General features: G+C 38.5%; 1 protein-coding gene across 1 annotated transcript; it reads right to left on the bottom strand.

The window, feature by feature from the left end:
* Window positions 1-67: 67 nt before the first annotated feature.
* Window positions 68-15004, bottom strand: LOC117858810 (ubiquitin C-terminal hydrolase 12). Its single transcript, XM_034741943.2, has 33 exons — window positions 14737-15004; window positions 14427-14562; window positions 13329-13464; window positions 13083-13240; window positions 11997-12262; window positions 11704-11922; window positions 11504-11612; window positions 11297-11412; window positions 10912-11010; window positions 10341-10450; window positions 9961-10035; window positions 9572-9650; window positions 9349-9495; window positions 9191-9271; window positions 8994-9113; window positions 6936-7058; window positions 6682-6762; window positions 6459-6547; window positions 6266-6374; window positions 6091-6159; window positions 5904-6014; window positions 4350-4405; window positions 4087-4264; window positions 3914-4015; window positions 3769-3840; window positions 3615-3680; window positions 2269-2334; window positions 2058-2132; window positions 1272-1388; window positions 835-909; window positions 648-737; window positions 492-563; window positions 68-375 (listed from the first exon to the last, which is right to left on the bottom strand). Exons 1-32 carry the CDS (start codon window positions 14758-14760, stop codon window positions 522-524), a joined length of 3396 nt encoding a protein of 1131 aa, XP_034597834.1. The 5' UTR covers window positions 14761-15004; the 3' UTR covers window positions 68-375; window positions 492-521.
* Window positions 15005-15291: the final 287 nt, after the last annotated feature.

Here is a 15291-nt window from a genome sequence, read left to right on the forward strand (position 1 = left end):
AAACTTGATCAATTCTACCGCTAGGTACCACCAAACGGATAAAAAAGGTCACAGCCTTAAGAAACGATAAAAACAACAGAACACTGAATCAATTGTATTTAGACCTGTAACAGGTTCTCCGAGGCTAATGTTAACAACTTCCCACAGAACAGTGCTGGGGAACGCAAAAGAACACGGTGGTCGGACCCCGATTTACAGCTTCCAGAAACTTTCTACAAGGAAAGGTTGCTATAGAACCCTGTACATCCACCAAATGAAAATTCTTTAGATAAACTGCCACGGATCTACTCTATGCAAAGCCTTCCACCCTGTACATGACCAAAAACATAATGAGATTGCTTTTGGAACAAGACAGCGCCCTCATATCCAGTTCTCCTGTGTTTGCAAAGCAGCACACCAAAACATGTAGTGAGACATACTTCAGAACATCCAGTTCAACTAAAGATAATTCTAACCACTCATTTTCACAATTGAAACAAGGAGGCACTCACAATTCCTCGCACAACAACATATTGCCACTTTTAGTTGTAAATCTTCACTGGCTTCTCAAAAGAATGACGGTTCTGCAATTGCTTCAATCCACTATCAGAATATGCCCAACAATATTTAACAGTGAGCCTTAATGTTAGCATTCTTCAGTGTAATACCTGACTGGCTAAGAAGGACCTTTTTGGGGTAGTAGCTGTATGCTCCAATCCAAGAATATGTTCCCACGCCCCATAAATAGGTTTCTGTTTCTAAAAACATAGAAGGAAAAAGACTGTATAAGTCTTTATATTTTGATGAAAGCCTTGCAAAAAGGATTCTGTCCCCCAAAAGGAAAATTTAACTAACCTGGAATCGGCTCAATACAATATCTGAATCTTGGAGGTATTCTGGCCGACCGTATGTAACATAAGCAAATTTCCACTGATGAAAGAGATGTAGCATCATATATATTATCCAATATAAGAGAAAACCCAAGTAAAAAAAAAGAAATGAAACATCAATGTTACACTACACCACAGCAAATATTAATTGAGCCAAACCAAGATGCCCGTTCAAATTAAATTTAGATGAGACGATTAAAATCAGAAAGTGAACCATGTGAATGCAGCAACGCTATCCACGTAAAAAGACTGCAGAAAGTAGGGGGGGGGGGGGAAAGGAATGACTTAAAATAAACAGTAAATAGCAGTTGATAGAATAGATGGTCCAAAGGTGCTTAAATGACAAAAAACATACATGATATAATTCAGAGGTCGATCATATAACAAGGTTGAAACGAGTACCTTTAGAAACTGCTCATCAGGAACTTGAAGTCTCTTCTGAATCCGTACTTTGATATCCGACAAAGCCTCACCATCACGAATTAAAAAGAAGAAAGGTTCTCCAAAATATTGAATATGCTGAAGGGATAAAGCGGTTAAGTCAATGAAAGTAACAACTGTTGAATCATGATGCCTTCTCAAAAAGTGTAAGCAAGCACAAAAGTAGCACTGTAAAACATCAGAGAAAGAGGATTTCCTAAGGGGGGGAACTAGGTACAGAAGACATTTCATAATTGAATCACAACCCCAAATGAAAAGGTTTTGGCAGGTCAGATACCTGCAGGTAGCCAGAACCTTACATAGTGTTTCACAAAGCTAACAGTTAGTCCCCAGTAATTTTGACTGCAGCAGTAAAATTGTGTGATCTGGTAACTCACCAATTTTATAACTATTTAAAATTTCAATCTGCCCAAAATGCACCTGGTGAATATTAATCAGTTTGTAGGATGACGTGTGTGATACTAACATGAGTATGCATCTCTATGACGACCTATGTTCATTAGGCATTTCAATCACCAACTTTGGTGAAGGTAACACTCCATTTTGTGAGCACTCTTCACCAGCGTAAGTTTGTTATTAGCAAAAATGAACTGCCAATCCTCACCAATTTCTAATATTCTCCATTGATATGACCCATTTATAACAAGTATTTTAAGAAAAATGTGCTCCTAACTTCTTTCAAATGAGCTTGAAAGGATCAAATTACTACAAGGATCCTTGAATCTCAAAATGCTTAAAGATACATACATGAATATCTTTGAAGAAGTGATAGACATGAACCAAACGGTCATTAGGCCCAGCATTTTTCTCTTCCTCAGGAACCTGGTAAAACAAATAAGAAAAAAGTGTGAGGGGGGTCAAATTTACTTTCAGAAACACTGTAACTGTAAAAATAGTTTATGGAAAATGACCCCATCAAAAGTCCAGTGGAAAACCACGCTAGCATAGTGGTGCATACCTCTTCAATACGAAGGGGTCCAGATTGGTCACTAACTGAATCTATCTTATCTCCTGGTTGATAAACCTAAAATTATACAAGGCCGTCAATTGATCAATATAAGAGATCGACATGGTAAATATGAACATCATCTTGATCAAATATCAAAGGAAAAAAGGCAACTTTCTATAAATAAAGCCAAGGGTAAAATTTAAAAGTTGTACAGCCATAATGCATCACGTTCTTCCAAATCAAACGAAAGGAAACTCCCAAATCCCATTCTAGTTCACCCACATGCATGCCCCTCAACCTCAGATGCACCAAATATTTGGCACCATTAATAGGGCCTCAAGCCCCACATCCCAATCTGTCAGCAAAAGATATCTACATCTTCTGTGACACCACATAGCAGGTGCACCTTTCCCTATCAGCATACCCACCAGTATCTATAGTTGAGAGAGTGGTATAATGCACAAGAGATGGTGGTGGGAAAAGGGGGCAATGCAGGGACATGGAATTTAACTCCCTCCATTTCGTGATAATTGCCTGGTCGACACACCTAGGAGGCAACATTTCAGTAAAATTTTACTATCTAACAGGAATACAAGATAAAAAATTATCCGATCAGAAAAAAAAGGATTACTTAGCTTTTGTACCTCCTAGGTATGTGATGGACAAACTACAAACAAAGGTTTACGCAGCTACGTCCCCTCAAACTCAAAGGAACATAACATTTAATCTTATCTGCTCACCAGCCTCCCTCCCTATCCCAGACAGTAAGTCCTCAAAAACATCTAGTGGGATCTTTCCATAACTTGTGCAATGCCTTCAGAAACACTACCTCCATCCGCTAATATATGACGTTGGTTAGTTCATTTTTTAGCTAGCCAACGTCATATGTTAAAGGATGGAGGGAGTAATATGCGAGTTAAACATACTCTGATCTCATCCAAGCCCCCTGATACCTTTGATACATCTAATCAGCCTCAAGCACCGCCTCCTGAGCTACAATACTCACATCTAGAGTGCACAATTATCTAACCTCCCACCGAGATCTACAGTTTAGATCCTGAGATAACTCATAAGCAATTGGCTTGAGCAAAAGGAGGCTAGACAAGGATTTGAAATTCTACTAATATGATGAGGTATGGCTGCTGTCCTGAAATAGAATTATATAGTACAATATCTGGATCCCACCATACAAATTCCCAGTTTGATCCAAGCCAGAATAAGTATGAACAGTTAACTCAAACGACATCCAAATTAAATGAATTACCCAGATAGTGGTGCTGAAACCATTCATTCACTAAAACAATACTAAAAATAAATAAATAAATAAATAGAGAAGGATATCTTCCATTCAGTACCTTGCATATCTTGTGAAGGTGGACATTGAAAAACCGAAATTCAGCATCATTACAAGAAAGTTCAACCTAATACAAGGAACAAAAGTATGCAAAATGAAATAGCTATGCCAATACCACATTCAAAGAAATTTAGCAATTGTTGCAGCCAACACACCTTTGACTTTAAGTCTTCGATCAAATCAAAAAGAGCATTACTTTTTGGTGACCTCATAATGTGAAATGACGCCTGACAAGAAAACACTGCCTTAGAACATGGTCAGCAAAATATATGAACCTGCAAAGAATGTGTAGAAACTAACCTCACAGTTTTTCGCATTTTGAAAAGCAACTTTCAGTGTTTTCAGACCTTCCAGCTCAGGCAACGGAATGTCCAGTGTCTCATAATATAATATGTCACACATCTGCTAAATCAAACGAAGCTTGTGTAATCTGAAGAGGAATATAGTTAACACTCGAAAAAAGGAGTTCAAACCTGATTGTGATGCTGTAGCATGTCCGAAAGATAATCAAGACCTCTGTATTTGATGTAGTAAGGTTTGGGTTGGTGAGAAAGTGGATGGTGTTGAGTAAGCCGAATTTTAGAAGGTTCATCCAGACCAAGTTGATGAGCAACCTTCTCAACAACATCATCATATGTGGAACGCTTTGAACTTCACCAGAAAAAATTACATGTTATTATTGGTGCAATACTGTCAATAAATGGATGCAGGCTCACCAAAACATAATAACACGTACAGCTCCAGAGAGAAGTAGTCTTCTTTTGGCTTCTCCAGCAATCTGAAGCGAACAATCTACAAATAATATTAACCAATTATCAGAAGAAAAAAAGATAAATCAACTAACCATTCAAACTAACAAAGTAAATCAATCATTGCACAGGCAAACAAACACTCCCAGATAAGAAAATTGATGGTACGTTTTAATCAGAATTTAACAGCCAGAGTACAGTTATCTCCTACACAACTATGTCAGGTTGCCTGACTAGAAACTAATTAATGTAATTTCATTTTTACGACCAAATTGAGCTCACTCAAGAGGTCAGCGTTGAACTGTGCACAGTCAACAAAGTTCTCCCCCTATTTTTGTTGTGCCAAAGATGCAATACATTATTTTGGAGCAAATTTGACCCATTCTGTTTCTCGAAAAATTAGAAACCAGTTAGAAAATACAATAGCTTAGATCTGCATGCAAACAGACCTCCAATAAAATTTCTCAAACTACAAATAATGTATTTCAGTGGCATTCATAAAAAAATCCCTTTCAAACGGACAAAAAGTGCCTAATATATGGGCATGGTCTTGGTACACATGAGCATACCAACGTGCTAGTTAGGTCGGAGCTTCAAAAACAGGAACTAATCGATTTAACTCAATTAGGAAAAAAGCAAGAGAAACAAATAAAGGTATCGCGTGTGGATGAAACGAGAGCAGTGGCCCAAAAAGAATTATCAATCTATAAACTGGCATTGCTGTTACAATCTAGAATGGAAGAACTACTTTGAAGACAAGGGAACTATCTTGCAATATGTTCCGTTGTAAGAAATCTTGACATTTTACATACATTCTGACATACAAAACAGCTAAACCTGGCTACATGAAAACTATGAACATACAAATATACAATCTTATACATATATTATATCCTCTGTTATATATAGCCTTTTACAATTTTCGGATCAGAGGGAATTGGTTGCACATAAATTTAAAATCAATTTGCATGTATTATTTTCTTCCTCAGTTCTTTTCTAGAGATTTTCTGTCGCAATCTTGCCTTTCGGTAACATTAAAACTTGCCCAGTAAATTTATCTCGTCAATCATTCTATCTGTAACATATAACACTAACACCAAACTGAAACTTTTATCCATAATGCAATCAATCAGCAACTATTTACAGCGACATTCAACTCAATTATGCAGTACTGACAGTTGACCTAACCAATGAAGTTGGTTCCTTGTATATTATTTTCAAAAAACTACAGATAATATGGTCAATGCCGAAGGATGCGTTTCCGAATTTGCAAGCCCCACAATTCCAACAAAGCAAGATGTCTAACCAACCACCAAAACACACATCCTAGTTGAAATGAGCACTTGTTTTCAACGAGCAAAAGATAAACAGAAGGGCAGAATATGCAGAACAACCTTCACTTGTCAATGTTATTGATAGATGGCACATGAAAGGCTCATACATTGTTAACAGGATGCAGGAAGTATGAGACATGAAGTAATTCAAGGAAATCGAATGAAATAATACGCATATACCGCTCAGCCTCGCGCCATGTGAATTACCTGTTTATTATGAATATATTCGAAGAAAGAAGATACAGTAGGATAGCGATATTGATCCATTTTATCTGGCAAACAGCGTTTTTGGTAGCATATTATATCACCATTCTCAATCTGCCAGAACAGAGCATAAGTAAAGCAAAGATAATATCAACAAGAACAAAACATCAATATAAAAAAGGGTACAAACCTGGCTTGAATGGAAAGATACATTACTCTCAATTGGTTCGCACATCACACTTGGATCATACATTATTTCCTAATAAGAGATTTAAGAAAAATAAGTAGGGAGCACAGATACTTCCTAAAGCTCATCCAAATTTGAGGAAAATAAGGTCTGATGCTCCAGCAAAACCATTTCTAACCTCATAGAGATCAATATCTTCATCAGACGGAAATCCGGCGATCTGATTCAGCCTTTCTACTATATCAAATGGTTTCCCCGATGCTTTCACAAAAATTTTTCCAACATATCTGTTTCATTATAACAATGATAACAAACCTAATCAGTTTGATTGGTTGAACAATACATAAAGAAAGCAGAGAGAGAAAGATAACCTTAGGTCTTCCTTTTCAGGATCGTAGAGCTTGAAGAAAAGTAATATATCTTCTTTGGTCTTCACAGGAGGAGCAATCGGTTGATTTTCCTGTATGTTTTATAAGCTATGTTTAGAATGGTAACGGAACAACCAAGACATAGCAAGGTTACATAGATGAATGATTGCATTAATAAAAAAACTAAGGGACCAAATGCAATCGAAAAGGTATTTAATCATTTAACCTGGCCAAAATGAACCTCCAAGAATAGCCTTACTTCAGAAGTCTGAAATTTTGTTACAGTTGCATCTTTAAGCAGCCCAATCTGCCCAAAAGAAAAACATACATTAGTTGAAAATCGACAAAATTGACAGATATAAAAATAAATGAAAGCTTGTAGAGGCAGTTACCCAACTTGTTCTTTTAAAAGAATAATTTGAATGTTATTCTAACAGCATCAAACATCATCACAACATTGAGAATGGGCATTCCACTTACAGCAGTTTTTTCCTCCTGAAGGGTCAACGGCCGACTGGGCCTGTAGGTACTGTTCTTCCGCTTAGCCCACACCCAAAATCGTTGGGATTCCACCGGGATGCCAAATTCTTTTGAAAGCTCCATCTGCCAAGAGAGCATCATGAAATTTAAAAAAAAAGCTTTCTTGCCAATACAAAAGATAAGAAATATGATAATATTCTGATCTTAACAATTACGAAGTGTATCTCAAACAAATGCAATTGTTCTAACAGCAGTCCAGGGTGGCGTAGCAAGAAATTTTCAATAGGGCGTGCCCTGGTGTCCAGGGTAATAGACCGTACAAGATTTTAGGTCATAAATAGCTTATCTCCATAGACATTTGCAAAATCAAGCTGTGCTAAGGTACACCAGGACACCCACCTGGTTACGCCGCTGGCAGTTCAGTAAAAATATTTTTCTTATTTGCTACTCCCTCCATTTCAAAATGTAGGTCGTTTTGGCTTTTCTATATACATAGATTCTGCTATGTATCTAGACATAACCTATATCTAGGTACATAGCAAAAATCATGTATCTAGAAAAGCCAAAACGACCTACAATTTGAAACGGAGGGAGTATATACTAACAACACCAATAAATTAGTTTACACTTGCACCAGTTGGCCAGCCATAGTCTTACCAATTTTATTTTCATGTGACAAACCTAAGCAACTCATCGATATATTAGTGTTTAAATTAAAAAGGTCCCACTGCACACCTTCTGAAAGAATACTTAAGAAGCTCAGCATGAAACTCCTGGAATGATTGAATTATAAAATATGATTTAAGATTCATAATAATTTGTTAATTATTATTACAGCTGTCAACAATCAGTCTAGTCATCAAATCATTGTGTTTCCATGCCTAATGCCAATCCATAATAATTTGTTAATTATATTATTATTACGGTAGTTGATACTCAGTCGAGTCATCAAATTACTGTGTTTTCGGGTAGGTTTGGTTTGCTGCCGCCGTCTGCCCTGCCAAAGACATCGGCCGGCCAAATCTTGGCAACCGATTTGGCTGCCCAGGAATCGGCCGGCGCGGGGCTCAAATGAACTATGGATGGGCAGGCAGGCCAAAGCATGCCAAAAATTGGTCGGTATCCAAGTGCGAACCTCGCACGTCGTCAACGACCAAAATTTTGGTAGGGCTGTCGCAGGAACTCATCCAAACGCGCCCTTCATGCTTAATGCCCTAATCCTCTGGTCACAAACTATTATAACTCTAATATAAAAGCCTTCTCCTCATCAGGTGACTTATGTTGGTGTTTTTTTGCCATCAGATAAAAAACCAATGGCTCTCATCACCCTCCCAGCCTCCCTACTCAACTTCTCTAGCCTTAGCCTCCCTACCTCCACTCTCCTTTGTTTCTTCTCTCACCCTGACTCCACCCACTGCGCTGCCATTGCCGCCAGCTGTCATTGCCGCCAGCGGTCTCCTTCATCACCCACGTGCCTCCTCTCTCCTCCCCTACTCGCCTGGCACCATATTCTTCAATTCCGACCAAGCTCCCACATCGCCACACACTCAGCTCCTGCGGAGCTATACCATCCACTAACCACTCAGCACCTGACACCCTTTCCAGCCCCCACCGCCCACCAGTGGCTTCCCATCACCGCGGCTGGTGGCACTGCAGGTACCTCGGCATCCCAGCTCAGTGCCGCAACCACTGCTGGCTGGCAAACCTCCCCAGGATCCCTCTACAGCCATCGGCACAAGTAAATTCAAATATAAAACTAATGTTCAGTTATTTAAAAATGTTGGTAACTTATGGATAAGCAAGATTTCAGTTCCCTGCTGAAGAGTAAATTTGAATATAAAAACTAACATTTGATTATTTAAGTGTAAATACTGTGAACACTTGAAACAAGAGGGGAACTCCTAATGTTGCAGCCAATACTCAGTATTATAGTAAAAGGTAAAAGGAAGGATAATCGATAGTTAAGTACATCACAGAATTATTCGACTCGGAGGAAGTAACTACACATACAAGATTAGTAACTATAATCAAAACAAACCATAAGGCCCAGCGAATTACCTTGACCTCGTTGATTGACATGTTCTTAGGTGCACGGAAGCTATGAACTTTGTCAAAGTCCACGAGATCAAAGTGCACATGTCTTCCAATTTGCTCTTTCAAATCAGAATCCCAGGCCACCTAAGTAATTGTTTAAATTAGTGAAAACTGAGAAATAGCCCCCATCAGACATTGAAACGGACAAAATCAAGTTAAACCTTCAACGCAGTGAACATGTGAGCCTCAGCTTTCTCCCTTTTCTTGTATTCCTTTTCTTCCTGTTCCTTTCTTAACCTAACCTGGGAAGATTTAAATAATATTAAAACAAACTCTATGGACTTTATTAAATAAATGAAATTGAATAAACAAGTATTACCTTAAGGTGTTCTGATATGTCTTCCTCGTCCAAATCACAGATAATTTTCTCTTTGTCACTTTCTCGAATGTAAACAAGCATGTAGGCATTTGAATGCTTAGTAAATCTGAGGGGGGTTGTATTCAGCCCAGGGTTGGTATGGGGGAGCTGCAAAAAGGAATTCTCAGCAGAACATCATGCACTTAAGGCCAATTGAAGCAGTTTTAGTGTTTGCATGTATTACCTCTTCTTCACCACCATATTGCTCCTCTAAAGCCCGCTTCGTGTCTTCTTTTGTTACCCGTTCATCATCAAACTTGTACCTAAATTTCCAATTTGTAAAGTAAATGAATTACAAATGTAAAATATCCCTGCAGAGATTGTACAATGTAGTGCAGAATATTCTTAAAAAAGGAAGTATAATTTGCATAAGAGTATTGAAAAGATTTGTTTGTGTCCACTTAAAATTGAATGTGTATGGACATCATACAATGTTGATTGTACAGCTATTGCTTGAATTAACCTTAATCAGATCAGATTAAAACAAAAACACAATTTAGTACTATCAGTGAAATATCTATGGTAAGTAGAGAAATAAGAAGAGTTTGACTCAAATATCAAACTGAACAGTACCATTGGTCAGACAACGTCGGGCGAATGAAGGCATAGTAGTGTCCTCCATGAACTCCACCACTATGAACTAGTACACTGCATCGAAGAGAGGCTATAAATATTACTATAAGGATCCAAACTGCTCACAAAATAAAAACCACTAGTCTGCATCTAGCCAGCAACTACAGAATTGCAAAAGTGTTAATCTCACGGGCAGGTATTTTAAATTTTTTGCATGCCTTCAACATGTGAGTTTGTCTACTATTACAGTTTACAAACGGGAAATATAAAGAGTTATCTAAAGTAAGGTGAGCATAATTAATATATATATAACATGTAAATTATAACATACTTATAGTATTCATCATTTTCAAGTGACAAAAGAACATGGTAACCATTACCTGTGAAGAGTATATAGGTTACGCACACTTCTATCCGCTTCTGGAGAAAGATATTTTCCATCATCTCTATCAAGATCCAATTGAAGTGGGAACTCATAGCGGTCGTTTATCTACATCACGCAATAAATTGAATTAAACCGAGCAAAAATGCAAATAACCTATAAGTAAACAAAAAAAAGCATCTTGAATGTGTGCCTCAGATGATAAATATTTCCATCCGAGGACTATATTAGATTATCTTTACAGTGACAATTAATGCAACGAACCTTTTGCCTACTCAAATCATCCAGAAAAAACTGTGTGTAGCATTTGCATTGTTGACCTTTTTATGTTTCAAAAGTTCAAGCCAATGAAAACTAAGCCTCAAACATGAAATATGACAGCTGAAAGGTCAAGGGTAGTTCAAGGCTCCTACGATATAAAATATAGCATTGACAGCTCTAATTTAACCATATCCTAACATGTTCAAAAACTTATCTATGTGATTGTAAGAACCACAATGTAAGTACAAAACATGGAAAAGGGAAATCCACAGATAGGGTAAGATAAAAATAAGAGGCCAAGCACAGACCTTGACCATTGTATCCCGCACAAAATCGTATTCGAACCGTTTTAACTGAAGTTGCAAGACTGGAGGGAAGTCAACAAAAAGCATTCCTTTCTTGGCATCCTGAAAAAAAAAGATAGGAATCTCCTTTCAAACAGCAGAAATAATCTAACCATTATCTTCAGTATAACTCTTTTACATCAGTTCGCTACTGCATCTAGATTAGCACTCACCCCACAATGACCCAAATAACAATTAGATAAAGTTCAGTAATTTAAACCTAGATTACCATGCTATACCTGTATCATCTAATTCAGCTGCACAGACAAAATTTAAAAAGAAAATAGAAAGTCTTCTAAACTTTGACACGGAATTTGAAAGTTGTAGATATCAATGCCAAGTCGCTCACCTGCAGACCATGTTCCTCAGATTGATACTTATTATCGCCTTCTAACCTCTCCACTGCAACATACTTATCAAATGATGCGTAGACATCAGAACACCCCTTGACATCAAGTGCAAGATCTGTGAAGAAAAAAAAAGGTACACAAAATACTCTATTGACTCTTGTCAACCAAAACACTAAAAAGAAAGCATATTTCCCCTGGCTACCTACCATAGAATGACTCTTTCCTGGTAGATTTGTGGTCAACATTAATGCACTCGATATAATTCATATGGTGACCCTCAAATAACTTTTGTATTGCTCCTTCCACAGTGGTCCCCTGAGAGAGAAGAACAGCTGCAGATCCTTGGAAGAGTTGGGGGGGGGGGGGGGGGGGGGGGGGGGGGGTTCAACAAAGTTAGATGACAAACCTTCATCTTGTTCTCCAGCTTTTCACAGAGAACCCTATTCAATTCTTGAACATCATGCTGCATGAATGAATCATAGCTATCCCATCCAAAGGATTTGGTGAGCTCTTTTGTAGCAACACTATTGTCATTATGCTGAAGTTTGTAGAAAAGACTTTGCAAAGCGAGCGGAATGCTCCCTGAAGGTGTATCATTCTCTGAAGTAGGCATATGATATACAGCCTAAAACATTAATTTCAGTATCAGCACCACACTGAAGGATCAACTATAATAGACAAAAGTAGAAATATTCCTACCTTCCGAAAGTAGGGAATGTGATACAAAGTCTGAAGGAGAGAGTTCATGTAACATGTAGCTCCTTGATTCTTCAGGCCGACATAACCGGTCATCTTTTTGGAGTCATAGTTCCAGAAATCAACAATTTTACGCACAGCAACCTCAGCTTCAATAATGCATTTATCATTCACAACATATCCTTTACTTGAATCATATAGATCCATCAAAGGCATAAAAGATGTGAAGCCCCAATCACTTTCTCGGGCATTGAATTGATGTGTTGCTTCTGTGGGGAAAAATAGAGAGCACATCAAACAATGGCAAATTTACATGCTTCCTAAAACCTATTTAATGGCATAAAAACGAAGAACTAAATTTCAGAACAGACTGCAACTTGATTCCTAATAAATGAAAACGATGTTCTTTCAGTCAAACTAGAGTGAAAAGGAAAGCAAGGAAAGATGTTAGTTACTCTGCATTGTGCAAATTTTTGTTTAGCAGGTCAATTTCTTTCTCCTTTTTATTGTGTTAATTCAGACCTTTATCTTCCTTTGCTCTCATTCCGCCTTGAACACTCCCACCCTTATGTTTAGCAGTTGGAATAATTCAGCTTCCCAATTTTCAGTTGAATTACACATCAAGCATGTCAGGGGCTCAGGGCATAACACAACCATAGCACAAAACATTGATGTGTTACTACTACCCATCCTTTTCTTGGGAAATTTGCTCTACCAACCAACATAGAAAGTGTAAGAATTACCTACTTCACAGCAGAGAAGAACCGAGCAATATATATCAACCATATTAAGAAATGCCAAGGGATAATGAAGCATATAGCACACTTTTGTGTAATTACCGATGAAAAAGACCATCATTTACTCTAGAGATGTCATAGAATAAAGAAACATTGGAAACATAAAAAAAAAGTTAAGTGCCTATCCTCACAAATAATCAGAGTCAAATTCATGCTGAGTTGCTGACTAGATGAATGTACAATTGCACTCATCCAAAAACCCAAAAGCAAGCAGTAATATTGCTAGGAACAAAGAAAGTACTATACATTTTACATCAGATGTATAATGAGGGTGAGAGGTAACAGGAAATACCTTTTCTTAACGACATTTTGCTGTCTATTTGGTTTACCACAGCAAGGCTGAATTGTGCATACCTACTCCATCCAGGAGGCAGAAAATTTGCATCAGCAACATCCAGGTACATTGAAAGGTTATCTACGTTATTTCCTTTGGGGAAAACCAGCACTCGCCTGCGAGGAGGTAATATAAAGCACTGAGACAAACTCTATAACTGACTAGTGCACAATTAGAAGTGATGAGCAGCTGCATTTTGCTCACCATTTGTATCCTCCGACGACAAAATCATCAGAGTAATGCTTTCTAACATTGCGTTTGAAGAAATTTTCAATGGTCCATGTAAATCTGGATGTACAGGGATCTGGCACAGTTTGGTTCTCAACAGTTGATGCAGATTCTGCAAGACAACAAAAGAAATAAGTGATATAATGGAGTAGAAAACAATAAGTAATATGCCTTTCCATACTTCAGGCTTCATTGTACTTCACCCACAGTATCAATTGTCAAAGAAACTACAACCATTGTACCAACTATGCACACACCTAGCATTTTGATAGTCACTCTGCACTGTCAAGACATCATGACCTATTTACCAAACAGTAGACACTAGTGACAACCAGAACTAACCTAACAAACCCATGAAAGTTCACTTAGTGAACATAGGTAAAACACTAACTACCACAGGTTGCATAATGAACAGAATGCGTGCAAGGCTTACATAGAATGTCTGATCTCCATCAGAGGCTCTAGTTAAATGACCCTATCAATTATCATCTTAGTTTCAGACACGTGAGAATAACTGTAGCATTTGAGCATACACTTCACGATATTCAGTCCGAAATTCCATATCCACCATTTTAAAATAATCAGCGAAGATCACAAACGAGCACGAATTGTGATCTTGTGATGTAGAATTTTTATATTCTCTTGAACATTTCGTGGTTCAATAATTTACATTCATCTAAAAAACAGTAGCACGACAACACCAAACATATAGGTTATATCTACTCCACAATAGACACGAATACTGGAAGTCATCACAAAAGATGATGAAAAAAACTTTACAAAATGATTAATCCTTCTATATATAGGGTTTACTTCCAACCAAGTTGACAACTATCTCAATATCATGATTAAACAGATACAAGTGCAAAGCTTCTGAGAGTGGCAGCCAACAGGTATAAAAAACAACAGCCATCAAAGAGCAGTGCTATACTGCTATGTCCCTAATCATGTCTCACCGTGGAAAACAAGAAAAGGGCACTGCAAAGACAATGCATTAGCAAAAAAAATCCAATAATGTAGCCTACATCAAACTATGCCTGAGAAAACCCCGAAAGGCCAACCAAAAAATCTCACCTTCCATCGGCTGCGGACCCTCCACAACATCCTGCTGCGGACCCTCGACGACATCCTGCTGCGGACCTTCGACGACGGCCTGCTGCGCGCCCTCGATAACATCTTGATGCGGAACCAGCATCTCCTCATCCTGGTCCTGCACAAGAAGCAGCCGGACAGTTCAGGACACAAAGAAGAAAAAAAAACTGCAACCCCCAACCGCAGCACCTCGAATCGATCAAAGGTCGCGAATTCCTTCCACCGAAACGCCCCCGACACGGTAATCTGCGCGTTACAGTGGGCAAAGGCAAACTGAGTCTGGAGCTTTTACCTCGGGGGCGCGCGGTACAACCATGGTGCAGCGCGGCGGCTCCGGCGCCGATGGACCGACGGAGCGTCAGATCGCGGCGGCGATCGCTCTGGACCAAGCGGATTTTGCTAGGGTTTAGGGGAGAGGAGAAGAGAAGAGGAAGCGGAGGGGAGAAGGAAGAGCAGTAGGGGAAAAAATTAAAAAGGGTTTTCGCTATAAAGGCTGCGGATGCGGCTTTTTCCAAGAACGGTTTGCAGTTTGCCTCTTGAGTCTTGACCGGCTTGCTTGGTCCTCCTTACGAGCGGAGCATGGTTGCTGGAGAGGAAAAAAAAAACAGCAGCTCCTACCATTTGGTCGCTATTTGTTTTGTGCGCCTAATAAGCGTATGAAAAGGAAGTTTCTGGCACCCTGCTTCTTGTATTGTTAGAAACGAGAGGGAAAATGAAGTGCGAGTGGTAAAGGGCAAAAAATTAGCTTAGTAGAAATTTAAGAATGTTGGACTAAATTTTTAAAAGTTTGTGAGATAAAAATGGTTAAAGGTCTGCGAAGCTCAGAATGACTTGTTCTGGTAATCAA

The sequence above is a fragment of the Setaria viridis genome, chromosome 5 (assembly GCF_005286985.2).
Source record: "Setaria viridis chromosome 5, Setaria_viridis_v4.0, whole genome shotgun sequence".
Taxonomy (NCBI): domain Eukaryota; kingdom Viridiplantae; phylum Streptophyta; class Magnoliopsida; order Poales; family Poaceae; genus Setaria; species Setaria viridis.

Coding starts and splice junctions, on each gene's coding strand:
- LOC117858810 (XM_034741943.2), bottom strand. CDS start 14,760: ATGGTTGTACCGCGCGCCCCCGAG. Junction 10,451..10,911: donor TGCGGGATACAATGGTCAAG/GTCTGTGCTTGG, acceptor TGCGTGATGTAG/ATAAACGACCGCTATGAGTT. Junction 1,389..2,057: donor ACTTCTTCAAAGATATTCAT/GTATGTATCTTT, acceptor TTATCCCTTCAG/CATATTCAATATTTTGGAGA.